This window comes from Parus major, chromosome 4 (genome assembly GCF_001522545.3).
Source record: "Parus major isolate Abel chromosome 4, Parus_major1.1, whole genome shotgun sequence".
NCBI lineage: Eukaryota > Metazoa > Chordata > Aves > Passeriformes > Paridae > Parus > Parus major.
Genome location: NC_031771.1, coordinates 7,824,012 through 7,836,217, shown reverse-complemented (window position 1 = coordinate 7,836,217; position 12,206 = coordinate 7,824,012). Strand labels below are relative to the sequence as shown.

Sequence of the window (12,206 nt, the reverse complement as noted above, 5' to 3'; positions counted from 1 at the left end):
TGCACGTGCTAGGGGCAAACATGGTCAGTTTCCCTAAATAACAAGATCTACCAAGCGAGTTACTCGGAATTGAGGATCATGCCCTATTCCTACAGATTAGAAAGATATTTGGTGGAAGCTTTCTGACAGTTGCATTTGTAGCAGGACTCAGGGTAAGTCCAATTGTGGCAACATTTAGTCATGTTCTTATACCATGGTGTTGTGGTTTTAAAGCAGTAACTAAAAAATTACTTATTTCTTGCTATGAGATACGGACTAGAACAAGAGCAAAACAGGCTTAAAACTTAAAAGGAATAACGAAAGTTTATTAACAAGACTACAAGAACAAAAAAACACCAGAATAAACTTCCAGAAAACCCTTTTATCTCTCACTACTTAACCGTTCTCTTGTACACATGACTACATAGAGACAAAAACTTTGGAACTTTGGTGTTTAAAACAGTCACAATTCCTGCTACAGTCTTTTCATCAGTCTTTGTAGAGAAACAGAAGTCTCTTTCTGCTAATTTATGGAGTTTCTCACAAGAAAACTATTTCTATTATAGCTTTCTATTTTTCTGATGCCAGCTGCCCGGAAATCTTGTCATCAGAATTCACTCCTCCCATTTCACATCACTCTGAGGTGTGTATGGGCCATGAGTCTAGGGATGTCATTTTAAGGATGAGTTATTCAAAGGCAAAAGTCCTCTTCATCTGTCTCTGTGAGCTTCGCTGGAAAACAGTTTTCTCATTGCCCCCAAGGCTTCAAATTTTCGCTTCACTCTGTTCCAGCACTTCACTGTATCACAATTACTCTACTTTTTACTCAAAATCCACACTTTGAACACTCCATTCCTCCCAATATACTCTGTCATGAATTAAAGGAGTTTTTTTCAAGACCTTATTGTCCATCTCCATAGCTTTAACAGAAAAATATTTCAGCTTATAAAGCATCTCCTTATTCTCTACCTTTTCTGAAGCTTCTTTTCTTTTCATAGTTTATAAAGTGTCTTTACATGTTGATTACTCTCTTTTTCTTTCTCTGGATAAAAGGATTAATCTGCAAGTCTCATCTAGGTAAGGAAAAGGTTAAAATCTTGCCCAGGCTTTGTAGATGGTTCTGTGACCTCTGCTCAAGCAGCAGCTGGAGCTGTCTGTGATAGAAGATTCTTCGTGGCTGCTCTGGAGAGTGTGGTCCCTGTCTCAGCACGCCACAGGTCAAGAGCTTTTTTTTCGTTTCTTTATTCGGCAGTCTCTGGTGAATTCAGGAAAAACTGCAGCCAAGCCAGGGACCGGACTGGCCCGGCCAGTGCCCGGGGCAAGCCCCGCAGACCCCATCTCCTGGCCGGGAGCCGCTGGGCCCAGCCCAACCCCCGCCCAGGCCACATGGCCTGGGCAGGGAATGGGAGGCCAGCTAGAGCTCTGTTACCTTCACAGCCAGGAAACAAAAAGAGCAAGAAATTCTCAGGCTTAGGTCTTAAGGTGGTGTTCACAGGTAGATTTCACTTTTCAATGGTCAAAACTGCTGTCAGTTCTTAGAAATGACCAATAATTGGTCAGGAGAAAAGACTCTCATCAGTCACCAGCAGTTTCAACTTCTTAGCTCTCAAAACTATCTTAAAGGTAAAGTCACCCCATGACACATGGAGAATTGGGATTAAGAATGACACTATTATTTTTGGTCTGTGAGACTAAAGTGTTGCTCATGTTAGTTGATTTTGGATTCAGAAAGTACTTAAAGAACAAACAGTAATTTCCAGGCACCAATCCTAACAGATCTAGTTCTTGAGATTCTAATCCTCTTTCATTCAGTGATTGTGCTATCATACCTGCTTGAAATCCCTTGCCATTTGGCCTAATCCCCAACTTTTTGCACATGTCAAATTATTGTACAATCTCTAGTTATGTTACACCAGTGATTCTCCGCACTTGATTTATTTGCTCCCATATTTGGCTTTCCTCTAACTCCTATCCATTTTGCAAAACCAGTGAAGTTACTTACTGATGTGGGAAATGGAAAAATAGAAACCTCCACAGATGCTGAAGTGTTCAATCTGCAGCCTTGGAAAGAGCTTGGGTTAATGTAATGATAAAGGTACACAAACATAAGGTGGAAAAATTATAAATTTGTGTTCCTAATATTGTAAGTAGGAATATGCCTTGAGTAAGTGAGAAATTATATTAGGTAAAATTGTGAGAGGTTTGAGTTGTAATAATGTGACTTATAGAGTAGGCTAGGGGTATAGAAGCTACAATAGAGGTCATGGGTACATGACCTATCTGTTTATTGTCTAAAAGATAGATGCAGTGCAGCAGAATTAGCCAAAGATGATAGGTTAATAAGTAGAAACAAGTTTTGTGTTAACAGTCTATTGGACCAAAATGTTACATATTGTTGTGTGAAGAAGAAACCCGTGACTATCTTGAGCTATGGCTGACTTTTTGCTTCTATCCAAATCTCACGCCTTCGAGACAAATATCTTATCTGGTTTACTTGAGCAATAAATCACCTTAAATAGCACAGTGGTCCCATCCCTTGTTTTTCATCTCGACAATTGCAATACCGATTAAACATGTGAAAAAAGGATCTCCTGGCATGGCTAAAGATAAACAAAAGGAATCCACTCCAGTAGCATTAGCCCAAGTAAGCCACATCAGAGTAAAACAATACATGTAGTGAAAAAGAAATTGACAGCAATTAAGAATTAATCAAATAATATACACAATAACACATGCGGAATTATATAATTAGTAAGCACTATAATATTAAACTGTTGTGCCAGAGTCTGCAACAACTGATAAACCTCAGATCAGTAGAGAATTGGAAAATTATGTCCAGATAACAATTATCCAAGCTCACTTTAAAAGTAGGTTCAGCTATCATATTAACACGGTCAAATTGCCATGCCAAAATTACTTGAATCTACTTTTGATGCAGAAATGTCTGGGTTTGTTGGCAATTTTCCCATCCATGTAGAGCTAGGGCCCAAACCCTAATTGGTGGATGTCACTTAACACATTTTAAAACAAAGCTCTTGAAAATAGCAGTTATGAATAAAACCTTAGGGTTAAAGATTAATTAAAGCATCTAGTATTTGCATCCCTCTGAAGTTTTCTTCAAGACAGAGATGCTTCAAACACAGCAAACCTTCTTCTTCAAAAATCCAGCATAAAACTTAGTTTTTAATAAGTTAATATTGCAGCTGGACTCTCTGCTGGAGTGCTTTTATAATAATAACTGAAGGAAGCCACAAAACTACCAGTCTGGAAGAGGTTTTCGATGAAGCTCTTGGTATCTTTTCTGGGAACTCCATTAAAACAATAGGCTAGAGAAGTAGTCTGGATAAAAAAAGAACATGTAAGCAACTAGAGAACAAAAAGGAAAGGATCCTGAAGAGACACATGTCTGGTAGGTGATCACACAAAGAAACGGTAAAGCATATAAAACCTGATTGTAAATACTATAACAATATAAGTAATTCTTATTACAAAAGTCAGTGAATTCACATTAAACAAACAATATATCAACAGCAAGTGTTTGAGGAAGATAAAACATTTTTTAAATATTCATGTCATATTAATAACAGTCACCATTTATCAGTGTTACTTATAGAAAACAAAAATAACAGAGGTTATAAGCTCACTATTAGTAACCCCTAAACTGAATCGTTAGGGAAAAGGGAAACAGCTGATGATTTTATGACTAGGATCTGGTCAAAATTCCCCAAGTGTTATGTCTTTGGAGAAATTTTAGATGGTTGCCAGTACTATTAGTTGTATCTCACACAGTAGTTTTACTCTGTGGGAAACTCTTTTCCCAGTAAAAGATTTCCATCTATGTCATAATTAGATTGGAACTGATTTGTATATTATCTTCCCTTTTTTCATCTAAGATAATGGTTAGGTTGCTTTATATTTTTTTGTGGGCTCTGAGCAAGATTTGTTTATATGTCCAGGCTTCCCACATTTGAAACATGTTTTGGTGGCTTCTGTTTGCACTGCAGCAATGTCTTGTGTGAGGCAATGTATGGATAAAATGAATGGCTCAAATATCCCTTGTCTTATTTCTGTATATGTGCCCTCTGGGCTTCCTGCTGGTTGGACTTGCAGGATTGCTTTTTCTGAATGAGCACTTGATTTACAGTTCAAAAAGTCTCTGGTATCTGAAGGAAATAAATTTGGCTTTTTCTTTGGATATGGTTGAGCTGCATTCTGTAGATTTGTTTCTTCTGCTTGTGTTATGGTACAGAACTTTTTATCTTACTTTTTCCTTGCAAGAATGGAAGTGGCCAAAGGAGGCGCTGTAGTGAGAGGTCGGTAATCTCGATGGTTACAAAATGGCGTCTGCAGCATTGCGCATGCTCAGCACTGGGGAACGCCATCTTGTTGAATGACAACCTCCTGTCATCGCCATTTTATTGTACGGCATCTTCCTGTCGGGTGCCGCCATTTTGTTCTATGGGAGCATGCTCAGTAGTAGTGCAAGAGCTCTTGACACAGACACCCCTCTCAGGGCAGGGTTCCGGCCCCCCCCTGCGACGTAATATTACCAGCGGCTAAAGGTGAGCTCGGCAGTGGGGGTCAAGTGGGGGTCACTTGCTGTTGCTCAGTGTACCGCTGCAGCGTCTGTGTATTTTATCCGGAGTTTTTTCTCCCAGGAGCCGCTCTCTCCTGCACTTCGTGTGGAGCCGTTCTCTGCCTCCCACTGACGTGGTCCAACTGTGGCAGTCTCCAGCCAGGCCCCCCACCTTTTCACTCCGCAGGACCTCCCTTCAGAGTTCGAAGAGTCTGGGTCTGCTTCATATCATGGCACTTTTAGCGCATCGCTAGGGTCACCAACATGCAGGAGGAGCTTGTAACTTCTGATCAACCAATATGATTTCACAGAAGCCCCTTATTGTTTACATTATACACTTGTTTATGGATTCTAAAACTACTGTTCACGTGATCACACACTACTTGATTGGTGCCTCTATACTGTCCATGCGGTGAGCACACACTCCTCAGGTTTTGTGATTTGGTTACAGTCCAAGTGTTCAATAGCCTTCTGTTATCTGGTTCCTGTGGTCTTGTTTCCCTGCTTCTCATCTGCTTCTTTCTTATTTTAGAACAATTTATGTTTCAGCAACCTTGAGGAATTTCAGAGGGTCTGATAAGAAATTGTACAGACTGTTTGGGTGGGGCACACTATGACCTAAGTTGTTCAGATACATTGGTACAACCAATGCCTGTTTAAAATTTTTTGTTGCTGTTTCTAACTGGAAAGATCACTTTTAAATTAATCAAAAGAATTAGGATTAGAATCAAAATATGTTAGTTTTAAATGTGTTGGTAAGGAAGTGCAAAACTGAGGGAAGAAATACAAGCTGTACTCCTGAGAAGGCTGGGGTAATCTTGTATGGTCTTGGTGTAAAACTTCTGTCCTGCTGGAAGGAATCCCCACCTCTCCCCAAGCAAGGAAGAGACTGAATATAGCTTTCATTTTAAAATCTGGAACAGCTGTCTTCTTTATCTCTGTTGTAAATAAGGAAAACATACTTAGGAAACCACTTAAAAATACAAGGTAGAAGCTTAAAATCCAGTAAGATTAAAAAAATATAATATACAAATTAGTTTATATCTCTTCCACTTCCTTGCTTCAAGGTCATCCTATAGCATGTTTTCTACAAGGTGTGAGCTGGCCAAATTTTGCACTAGATCTTTACATCCCAGAAAAATTCCAGGCTGATTCTGCATAAAAAACTGCCCCAGGAAAGTTGGAAATCTTGTTTTAAAGGCTTGAAGGCTTTGGGGAAAGAGGCTATGCAAGCAATAAGATCAGAGTTCTGGAAGTCAATGCACTTGCATGGGATTTCTTTTATTATTAGCAGGAGAAAGTAAATCTGGGCATGTTATTTTTTACTATCAGCTGCAGCAAAGATGAGTCAGTCACACAGGGCACACAAGTCCCTCCTTATCTTGCCACTCTGTTCTGCTGGGGGAATGCTGAGCTCACGAATATTTGCACAATTGAAACTGACCATCATGTGCATGCAGAATCACCCTGTATTTGGACTGTTTTCTACTGTAAGTGCACAGAAGTATATATTCTGCACTCACTCTCAGGGATGCAAGTTCAGCACTTGTAAAAATTGCCTTTAAAGACTGCAAAATTACTGTTTTACATAAGAAGCAATTTTTGATGGGTATTTTTTCACTGAAATTATATGGATAGTTTCATTAAAAAAAATATTTCTAGGTGAAATGTTGAATATTGTGCTAATAAGCTACTGGAACTAAACACAAGCTTTCAAAACAAATCCACAATTTTATTTTGTCTCTAAAATCCGTTTTCTTTATTCATTCAGCTCAAGCCAGATGTGTTTCCACAACAGAAATGGTTTGGTATTGTGTTAGGTGCATGTGTAATGTTGCCCAGTCATGTTCTGTTCCTGCAAGTGCAGTTTGGGAGGATGCATTTCTTCTCCAAATGGTGATCTCCTAAAGCAGAGGAGCTAAGGGCAGTCTGGGAGTGCCTGTAGCTATCCTGGGAAGGAACAGGAAGCATTTTGGTTGGGATTCCCTGTTACATGTCCGCAATGGATATTGCACAGATGTTATACACTGACTGTGTAGTGGATGTATGTTGTGGCTCTGACTAACCTTGGGGGTGCTTGCCCTCAAAATCCCTGTTATTTCCAAATTCTTCTGAGTGCTTTGGCAACAGCTGTTGATGGAATATGCAAAGCCCTTTGACAACAGTTAGTAAATGTGGTTAGTTTGATTCCTCTGAGGCTCAAAGCTCTTTTATATTGTCTTTTGTTGAAACCAAAGGAAAGCTAAGCTCCTAATTCAGACCTGTAAGTGCAATGGTATATATCAATTTCTGGCCAAATTGAAGAAAGCTGTAGCCAGCAATATTGGGATGCAGCTACTTATCCCAGGAGAAAACTGAAAATTGACAAATAACCAGTGAAAAAGCTTAAGAAAAAAAAAATAGGTAGTAATATATACAGAGGCTGAGATTTTTGCTACCAGTATAATACCTTGTATGAAACTGTGAAGTATACCTTCTGTATACTGTAGAGTAATATTCTGTATATTCTATAGAGAAATATATCCTACTAGGATGAGGGAAAGCACAACACACCAAATGAAGCGGGGAAATTATGAAGCCATTTAACTCCAGTGCTTTTGATGAAGGCTATGTGTATGCAGGGCGAAGTTTCCCCCAGAGAATTAAGAAAGAGCTCAGTAGACCCTACTTTTGTGGATATAAAGGGAAATGAAATAATCTTTGGTGGGCTTTAAATTGTATGGGTTAGAATGAAATTATCACTTGACTGAGATCCATTCGGCAGGAATGCTGCAAGTGGATGTTTTGGTAAAGATGTTAAGGAGCAGAAGTGGTATTGTTCTATAAGGATAATAAAGCAGCTGAGTATTTCTGTACAAACGGTTAATGTTTGGTTTCAAGGCAGGTATTCATGTAGATGACAAACATAATTCCTATCCAAAGGAAATGAGTTTGTTAAAAAGTGGAAAAGTCCATGTTGCTCCCTCTAGTTGCCTACTGATCTACTTTTCTTAGTGCAAAAGAAATTTAAACACTCATGAGGGGAAAAAAAAAAATAAATGCTATCAGCCACAGAAATAATTTTTGGTAATATAACCCAAATGTATGATATTACAAACTGAAACCCAGCAGGTTGTTACCATAGTGAATATATGGCATTGTATGAAGTATTGCTTGCTGCAAAATATCTAAAGTTCCAAATTTCAGAAGTACTATTTCTATTGCATAGCTCTTCCTCATAAAGGCAAAAGTGCCAATTCCTGAGCATTTATTTTTCTGTTGCTTCTTCAAAATCCAGAAAGCATTCTGAAAAGTAAGGTGAAATAATGAATGTTCAGAATATGCTGTATTTTTATCTAGCTGCAAGGTGATATTTGGGGAAAGGTGTAGCAATGGGGAACAAAGCGACACCGACCCCCTTATGTATGTGAAGGAGATCACTTTATTGTACAACTCTCACCCTTTTTATACCTTTAATCTCTACCTGACATAAGTGAAACCAAACTGAGACCTAACAGAACTTAACAGAAAGAGGGCACCCATTGGCTGCCTCAGCTGCACTGCTGCTGGCCACACATTCTACCATCCAATCAGCTTCCCGCTCATACACTGTACGTAGGTTCTGCCATCCAATCAGCTTTCCGCTCTACGCTGTTCATACGTTCCTCCAGCCAATCAAAATCTCTCAACTGTCGCTCAACTGACTCCCTCCTCACTCTTAACTGACTCCCCTCTCAACTGACTTTCAGCCCTGCAGCCTGCAGCTGTGCCTTTCCCACAGGGCCTTCAGGTGAGCATAAACCTTAGCCAGTGTAACAATTATAACCCCATATCCTACGGAAAGGTATGGGATGCTAGTTGTATAAAACTTCTATTTGCTGCATTTATTGAACTTTTAAAGAAGCTGTTTACTTAGTTGTGTTTAATAGACACATAGCTTAGTATAGGATGAAACAAGAAAGACACAAACGTCCTACTGAGCAGTTAAAGAGTGTGATGATGGAGACCTCTGACAGGAAGGTTAGAAGAAAAGGGAAGAGAGAGTTTAAGTAAAATTTAACATGCAACTGCTGGGTTATCAGACTTTCTGCAGAGTGTATCTGTATAGAGACTGCCTATTAGTAAATATTACCTATTACAGGCTTTTTATAGTGACAAATTGTTTTATACTTAAAGGAGTATTGAAAAATGGCTAGTTGGCAATTATAGAATTGCAGTCTCAGTCTTCAGCCTCATGCTAGAATATTTTTACATAAAAACTCCCCATGATGTCTTTCCAAGGTGATGTCTTTCCAAGGTTTTGTGGAGTATAGATGTCCTATGAATTTGACAGAAATCAGAAAACAAAGCAACAGTATCTGCAAGAGATAATATATACATTAGAGAATATTTTCCTATGTCTAAATACATGAAAATTGTTCCAGTTTATAGGTTTCTGCCCCAGGGATGGAAAGAGGCAGACTTTCCCTGGAATTCCATTTGCAAAGTTTTATTTGCATGATAAAATTTATTCATCTGATAGATCCTTTTGTCTTCAGCTACTTCAAGCATATATGTTGGGCAGGTACTTAATGCTTTATGAGCCTTGATTTCTCATCCTCGTTTATGATGATGAATGGAAAGAGAAGACAATTATCTTCTAATTTGATTCACAGAAACTGTGAGTAAAGTCTTAGATGTTGCAGCTTCTTCTGCCCATGCTAAAACTTAGTGACAAGAAAGGAGTAGCCTAAGCAGCTCTAGAGGTTTCTGACACAAAGAGCCAGGACACTGATGCTGAGGAGTCATGGCAAACTTCAGAGGGTGCAAGAGTCCAATTTGGTCTGAAATGTTTGTGTCTGTAAAATGCTGGCAGCTATGTGCACTGAACCAGCTACAAGAGCATGCAAAACTCAAGTGATGTGTGTGGCTGCTCATGGTGGCTGTGTTTGTCATCACAGTGTTAGCAGAAAATCTCATTTTGAAATTATGTGCTGGGCAATAGAAGTAGGTTGCTAAATTTAATCACAGCAGTGTGATGAGCTTAGTGTCCTGCTCAGCAAGTGGCTGGATGTGAGCTTCATTATGTGAAAAATGAGGTTCACATTTTTGGTATATTTTAAAAAGTTTAATAAAAAGAAAATTAGGAGACAGAAATAAGGCAAAATTAACAAGTACGTCTGGGTGCCTCAGCATTCAGCCAAGAGCACACATTATTAACAATGGACTGTCCCTTAAAAACACCAATCTCTTGCATATTCATAAATTCTTATGCATGATTGAAACGTTCCTCTTGAGTTTTAGATGTTCCTTTGTTTAGCTTCAACTTCCCCTCCCCAATAGATCAATCTTCTTGGCTCCATTGAGTCTCACACTCCCCGATAACAGAGCTTCAATAAATTCCTCCTTTAGAGCTCCGGCCACTGCTGTCTTCGTATAGATAAGATAATCTAGGAATGCAAGGGGGGAGTTTCTGACTATCCTTTCATTTTCATTATATGAACAAAAGCAGTATTTATTTTAATACCATGCTACAGCCTAAAAAATATGTGTATGTATCACACCACTAAGTTTCATCAATAGCAGAAATAAAAGAAACCATATTAATACAGCAAAGTTTTCCAACATTATACATACAATATTAATTTTAATATTTGCGAAAAGCCAATAATATGTACTTATAACAATTAAGACCAACAAATTCTCCTTGTGCTGCATATAACATATTTTTTCAACATCTGTCTTGATCTGAAATACAGAATTTTCTTAAATTGCATTGGTGTGAAGAAAAATATAGTGCATGTTGTTTGAATAAAGCTTGCAGTGCTTTGATGCAACTATAAACAATCTCATCTTGCTATTGGAGTTGAATGATGTAATTGAGTGCAAAGAAAAATGTGAGTTAAAATAATCACTGTGGAGATTTTAAGTAGGAGTTTAGAAGTTTGGCCTCTAAACTCTTTTAAAATTAGAATTTAAAAGAAATAATGTCGGCATACCTAATACAGCTTTGTAAATTCTATCCCTTTAGTCCAAGGATCCTTTGGAGTAAGAGAAACAACTTATTGGACTATTTGTCACTGAATAAATAATTTCCAGTGTTTCTCACTGGTGTTTTGTCTCCATTTTCAGTTTCTGAGGAGAAGACAATGGAAGAAGTTGCTAAAGAGCAGTAAAGGTACACAGCACCTGTGGTTGCAGCATGTGGTAAGTGCACATGCACTTTTATGGTGAATTTGTACTTCAGCTCTCAACAAAAAAAAAACTTTATTGAAGTATTTCTTATTTTTGGGGAACACTGCCAGCATAATTTAGAGTCTAAGGAGCAAATCCTATATCAATTGTCATCATGTGTATTTATTTATAGCTTTCTCTTAGTCCCATACAAACTGGATAAAAACCTGAGAATTGTACCTTTCTTCCAGGCAAAAAGTGTTCTTTGGGTGTTTGGTTTAAAATATATATGGTTACTGGACTTCTGGATTATTGTTCTATACAATAAAGCAATAGCCCTCTGGACTGTTTTATTTTAAATAATTTTTTTTCATTATTAGTCTCTCGGCACTTTAAATCTGTGCTAATGAAAAATACTGAATATAATTCTATTCTGCTAGTGTCTTTCTCATGTGGCTTTATTTTTTTATTGTCAGAAAAGTTGAAAGGGTGTGCCTCTCAAGGTTTTTATTTTTGCTCAAATTAAAAGCTAAGAGCACCTGGGAGTACTGCATCAGAAAACCAAATAACTAAGAAATTGTCTCTGCTCTGGAACACATAGATGTTGTGGTATAGAGAAGGCAGTGGAGTTGGGAATATTATTTTTTTTTCCTTATAAACATGTGACAATCCTACAAATTGTTGCTATTCCAGATAATGATTTAGACAACAAATACACTCTATAGCCAACTCAGTTAATGAAGGTAGAGATGATTACTGAAAAGGGTGGGACTGGCAGAGAAGGCAAGCTGTTGGAAACATCTTTGATGTAATAAATTGAAAATGGATGAAATAATAGATGAATCTCCTATTAGTGTACTGGTCCACTCAATTCTGCTTAAACTGCTAGGACTCTTTTTGACAAAAAAATTACTTCTCAGGTGTATAGCAACACAAGTTTACAAAAGGGTCTCTGACTGAATTTCAATTTGTTCTTGTTGGCGGGGAGAAAAAGATTTGTGAAATATTTTACTAGATTGGTGCTAGATTAGTGGCTGTCATGTGACCAATTTACATGTCTAGAACCACATTGCATTCGGAGTCAGGAAAGGATTCTTTCTTCCTTTCTTTTTTTGGTGTTCTGATTGTAAACACTTTGGAGTATGAAGCTTAACTGTGACTTTGCATTAAAACACATTATACTTTTAAAGGAAATCAAGGCAAAGAAAATGAAATTAAAAGAATGTTGATATGAGAATCAAATCACAATCTAGTTTTTTTTTTAATTACTGATTATTTGATGAAGGGATAGAGGAAGTAGTAATGGCTTAAATCCTCAGATAAAGCCCTAAATTGATGCTCAGAGCATGCCTGAGTAAAGATGTTCAGCCATTCTACTGAGTTTGGCTATTGGGCCCAAATTGATGCTGCTATGGAACTACTCGTATCAGTAATCTCAGCAAAAGCAATTGGTTTGCCTTGTGCTTAAAGTTAAGCATGTAACTGTTTGTGCAAGTAAGTCCAGCATGCGGGGGAATTC

General features: G+C 38.0%; 1 protein-coding gene across 14 annotated transcripts in view; it reads left to right on the top strand.

Moving 5' to 3' along the window:
- Positions 1-12,206, top strand: part of MGARP (mitochondria localized glutamic acid rich protein) — a 30,660-nt gene that overhangs the window by 15,992 nt on the left and 2,462 nt on the right. For 6 of the 14 annotated variants that reach the window (XR_004496958.1, XR_004496967.1, XR_004496957.1 and 3 more), the window contains one exon: positions 10,646-10,720. Coding sequence is in view for 2 of the 14 variants with exons in the window: in XM_015625008.3 (XP_015480494.1) it covers positions 10,646-10,689 (44 nt within the window). In the remaining 12 variants the exon portion in view is untranslated. The other 8 variants (XR_004496964.1, XR_004496960.1, XR_004496961.1 and 5 more) reach the window with 8 other exon arrangements.